This window comes from Salvelinus sp. IW2-2015, linkage group LG1, assembly GCF_002910315.2.
Source record: "Salvelinus sp. IW2-2015 linkage group LG1, ASM291031v2, whole genome shotgun sequence".
Lineage (NCBI taxonomy): Eukaryota > Metazoa > Chordata > Actinopteri > Salmoniformes > Salmonidae > Salvelinus > Salvelinus sp. IW2-2015.
This window is the reverse complement of record NC_036838.1, coordinates 2,497,696-2,502,200: the sequence shown is the minus strand read 5'-3', so window position 1 is coordinate 2,502,200 and position 4,505 is coordinate 2,497,696. Positions and strand designations below refer to the sequence as shown.

General features: G+C 41.8%; 1 protein-coding gene across 2 annotated transcripts in view; it reads left to right on the top strand.

The window, feature by feature from the left end:
- stx8 (syntaxin 8) overlaps positions 1-4,505 on the top strand; it is an 84,005-nt gene that overhangs the window by 36,045 nt on the left and 43,455 nt on the right. For both annotated transcript variants that reach the window (XM_070449232.1, XM_024010833.3), the window contains exon 6: positions 2,139-2,231. In XM_070449232.1, the coding sequence (XP_070305333.1) occupies positions 2,139-2,231 (93 nt within the window). The remainder of the gene's footprint in view (positions 1-2,138; positions 2,232-4,505) is intronic.

Genomic DNA, 4,505 nt, shown 5'->3' with positions numbered 1-4,505 from the left:
CAGACACACACACACACACAACACACACACACACAACACACACACACACACACACACACACACCACACACACACACACCACACACACACACACACACACACACACACACACACACACACACACACACACACACACACACACACACACACACACACACACACACACACACACACACACACACACACACACACACACACACACACACACACCACACACACACACACACACACACACACACCACACACACACACCACACACACACACACACACACAACACACACACACACACACACACACACACACAAAAAATATCTACCTAACAGAACAGTTAATGCTTTATATGCCCTTATATGGACACAGAGGTTCGATTAATGTTTTCTGCAAACTTCGTGTGAATAAGCGTTTGGAATGTTTTTCTTGCCGAGTTGTACTTAAATTACCCGTATTATTGCTTCGTACAACTTTGTAGGTGCTACAGTCAGTGTTGCTTCCTAAGTGGACAGTTTGATTTCACAGAAGTGTGATTGACTTGGAGTTACATTGTGTTGTTTAAGTGTTCCCTTTATTTTTTTGAGCAGTGTATCTTGATTACATAAGTGTTCATCAATACATGTTACAATCACTTTTGGCAGCAATTACAGCTGTGATTATTTCTGGATAAGCTTTGCACACCTGGATTGTGCAATAATTGCACATTATTCTTCAAGCTTTGTCAAGTTGGTTGTAGATCATTGCTAGATAGCCATTCTCAAGTCCTGCCAAAGATTTTCAAGTAGATTTAAGTCAAAACTGTAACTAGGCCACTCAGAAACCTTCAATGTCATCTTGGTAAGCAACTCCAGTGTATATTTGGCCTTGTGTTTTAGGTTATTGTCCTGCTGAAACGTGAATTTCTCTCCCCGTCTGACCCAGGTTTTCCTCTAGGATTTTGCCTGTGCCTAGCTCTATTCCGTTTATTTTTATTCTAAACAATCTGTAGTCCATGCTGATGACAAGTATACCCATTACATGATGCAGCCACCACCATGCTTGAAAATATGAGGAGTTGTACTCAGTGATGCGTTGTTAATTAATTAATTTCTTTAATTTCTCTAAGTTAATTCTCTAAGTTAATTTCTTTTACTTTAGTGCTTTGTTGCAAACAGGATACATGTTTTGGAATATTGGTATTCTGTACAGGCTTCTTTCTTTCACAGTATTATTAAGTAACTACAATGTTGTTGATCAATCCTCAGTATTCTCCTATCACAGCCTTTAAACTCTTGAACTGTTTTAGCCTCATGGTGAAGTCCTGGAGCAGTTTCCTTCCTCTCCTGCAACTGAGTTAGCAAGGATGCCTGTATCTTTGTAGTGACTGATACACCATCCAAAGTGTAATTAATAAAACATATATATTTTTTTAATAGGTGCCCTTCTTTGCAAGGCTTTGGAAAACCTCCCAGGTCTTTGTGGTTGAATCTATGTTTGAAACTGTGTTTGAAATTCGACTGAGGGACCTTACAGATAATTGTATGTGTGGGGTACAGAGATTAGGTAGTCATTCAAAAATCATGTTAAACACTATTATTGCACACCGAGTGAGTCCAAGCAATTTATTATGTGACTTGTTAAGCACATTTTTACTCCTGAACTTATTTGGACTTGCCATAACAAAAGTGTTGAATACTTGACTCAAGACATTTCAGTTTTCATTTTTAATTAATTTGTTAACATAAAATGTAAAATAAAAATAATAAAAAAGGGTATTGTGTGTAGGCCAGTGGCCAAAAACCTAAATGTAATAATTTTTAAATTCAGGCTGTAACACAACGACATGTGGAAAAAGTCAAGGGGTGTGAATACTTTCTGAAGGCACTGTAGATATATACTTTTGAGGAAACAAATGTGTAGTTTAGCAGGTTGTCATCATAGTATAAATGCTTACCTTTGCAGGATTTGTATTTCTTTGCTCAGAAAAGTTGGAGGGCCAAATAAAATCACCCTTGGGCCAAATTTGGCCCACAGACCACCAGTTGGGGAACCCTGGTATAATGTATAGGTCTCTCTCTTATGGAGGCTTTCTCTATTTCTGTCTGTCTCTATCATGCTGAACAGGGATTAGTTAACACCTTTCTCTCTCTCTCCCTCTCTCTGAACAGTTCAGGATGCTGGGTTGGATGCGTTAGCCGCCGTCATCAGCCGACAGAAGCTGATGGGTCAGGATATAGGCAACGAGCTGGACGAGCAGAATGGTAAGGAGGGGTGCATGTGTGTGTGTCTGTCTGTGTGTGTGTGGTACATCTACTATTGCTTCTGCGACCTACTCTGCGTCATTCAGATAAGTCCACCCTATCTTTCACCCCTACAGTAAGACACAAGCTCTTTATCATATTGTGAGTGTGTCTCCCTAACAAGGGGAGGGAGTATATAGTTCTACCAGCCACACCCCACTCCAAACCACTGTGTGAAATCAATCAGACACGCTATTATTTCAGTCATGGAACAGGGGTCAGTACCATTTACTGGTGCTCCAAACCACCTTGGTCAGAGTCACAGAATTAAATAAAGTGTTAATCCCAAATGGCACCCTGTTACCTACAAAGTGCACTACTTTTGACCAGATCCTGGTCAAAAATAGTGCGCCGTATAGGGAATAGGGTGTCATTTGGGACGGAGACGATGTATGTCTATGGTTAAAGTGACCTCACGGCGAGCTCTCAGAAAACGTCTAGCCGTCCTTCGAGAAGCGCTCTGCTGGTGGTGGATCTGTGACTGTGTCAGGCTATATAGTCTGGTTAGGAGGAATGTGAGCTTCCTGACGCACTGTTTTAATGCGTTTGCGGAGAGAGTCAAGTGCTGTCCTGGAATCAGATCTGCTTTGAGGTCATGTCTGTGTTGCTGTAAATAGCTCTGTCAGAGGAGGCAGACGGCGGGCAGAAGGCAGGTCTGAGCATATCGCTCCGGTTCGTCTACAGATGGAGGCACTTGAGAAAAGGTTGTAGGATGCCAGATAGTCATCATCCGCCTCGCAGGACCATTAGATCTCATTGTTTCCCTAACTGTACACTCTACATCTCAACTATACATGTCTTAGTTGTAACCACAAGAGACTCCAGTGTCGCCTGATTATTCGTTTTAAATGTCCAATGCAGCTGTTTTTATCTCAATTTCAAATCATTTCTGGGTAACATTTAAGTACCTTACTGGGATTGTTTTCAATTAAAACAATCTAAAATGAACAAAAATACCTTTTGTAGCGAAGAACAATTTCTTAAGCAACAATTTTGCTAGGACTGTCTGGGAGGGGTCTGAGTGGGGAGGGGAAATGGAAAACTTGCTGTTATTGGCAGAGTGGTTTGGGACTCTGTTTCTTATTGGTGTATTAACTAATTTACCATCTGGTGATGTCACCAGGCAGTCCAAACAGGCAGACATTTCAGGCAGCCTTTTCAAACAGCTCTTACACTAAAAGGGCATTACCATAATTTTCACAGTATTATGCCAACATCCTATTGTGGAAATATATATAAAACACAGGAAAATCTTTTTTGACTGCACATTTTTTTAAAGCCCCCCTCCCAAAATTACGACCACTTGCCACCTTTGACCTTTGTCTACTTTCAAAGCGATGTTTACTGAGAATAGAATAGGTTAGGGCCCTCTTGATCTGTGGAGGACACCCAAAGCCCATAGGAGGCAGAGGAAGATGCTTGGTGTCACTGTATATTGACTGTAGAGCGTATAGAGTGAGTGGGCTTAGTGGTCTGATAGAGGAATGTTACACTGAGTTCATTAGTTCCTGCTTGCTGTTCTTGGCATGTCCCGGGCGCACCACAACGCCACAACCCCGGGGGCCAGACAATTAGTGGGCCGTTGGACTAAAAGGTGCTTTTCTTTCTCCCGCCATGAGCACAATGTGATGACATGATTGATGTTCTCTCCCTAAAGAGCCCAGACCCCTTCCTCTGGGACATTGTAAATGTAGGCTATATCCCAATAATGTTAAATAGCTTCTTAGTTATCTTGTTTTAGCTATTAATAGTCATAACGGAGAGGAGAGGATGAAGCCATAGCTCCAAAATCACACCACTTTGTTTATATTCTTCAGCCGTTTTGATGGACACCTATGAATATTCAATGCATATTTCAATTTATTTATAGTGTGTTTATTTTAGTCGGCCAGTTCCAAGTTAGGTCAGATTACTTTGTATGGTCCTTTCCTGAGGCTGTACTCAAACAGATCCCACAGGGATGCGTAATCGAATGACCTTTGAGATGGAAACAAACGAGTTTCCCTTCTGCTGCTGGGAACAAACAGTAGACGTTTGGCCTGCGATCCTCCCCGAGTCAGAGACAGGGTAGCTACGGCTTGATTGTTTCAGCCTGCTCTCCTCTTACCTTATTGAGCTAGAGAAGGATCATTGGTTCCCCTTTAATCCTCAGAGTCCGAACCTGTGCGTTTTTCCTCTTTTCGACTTTCTTTTTAAGTGCGCGGCGTCAGTGTTTCCAATAACAAGAGACCTCGG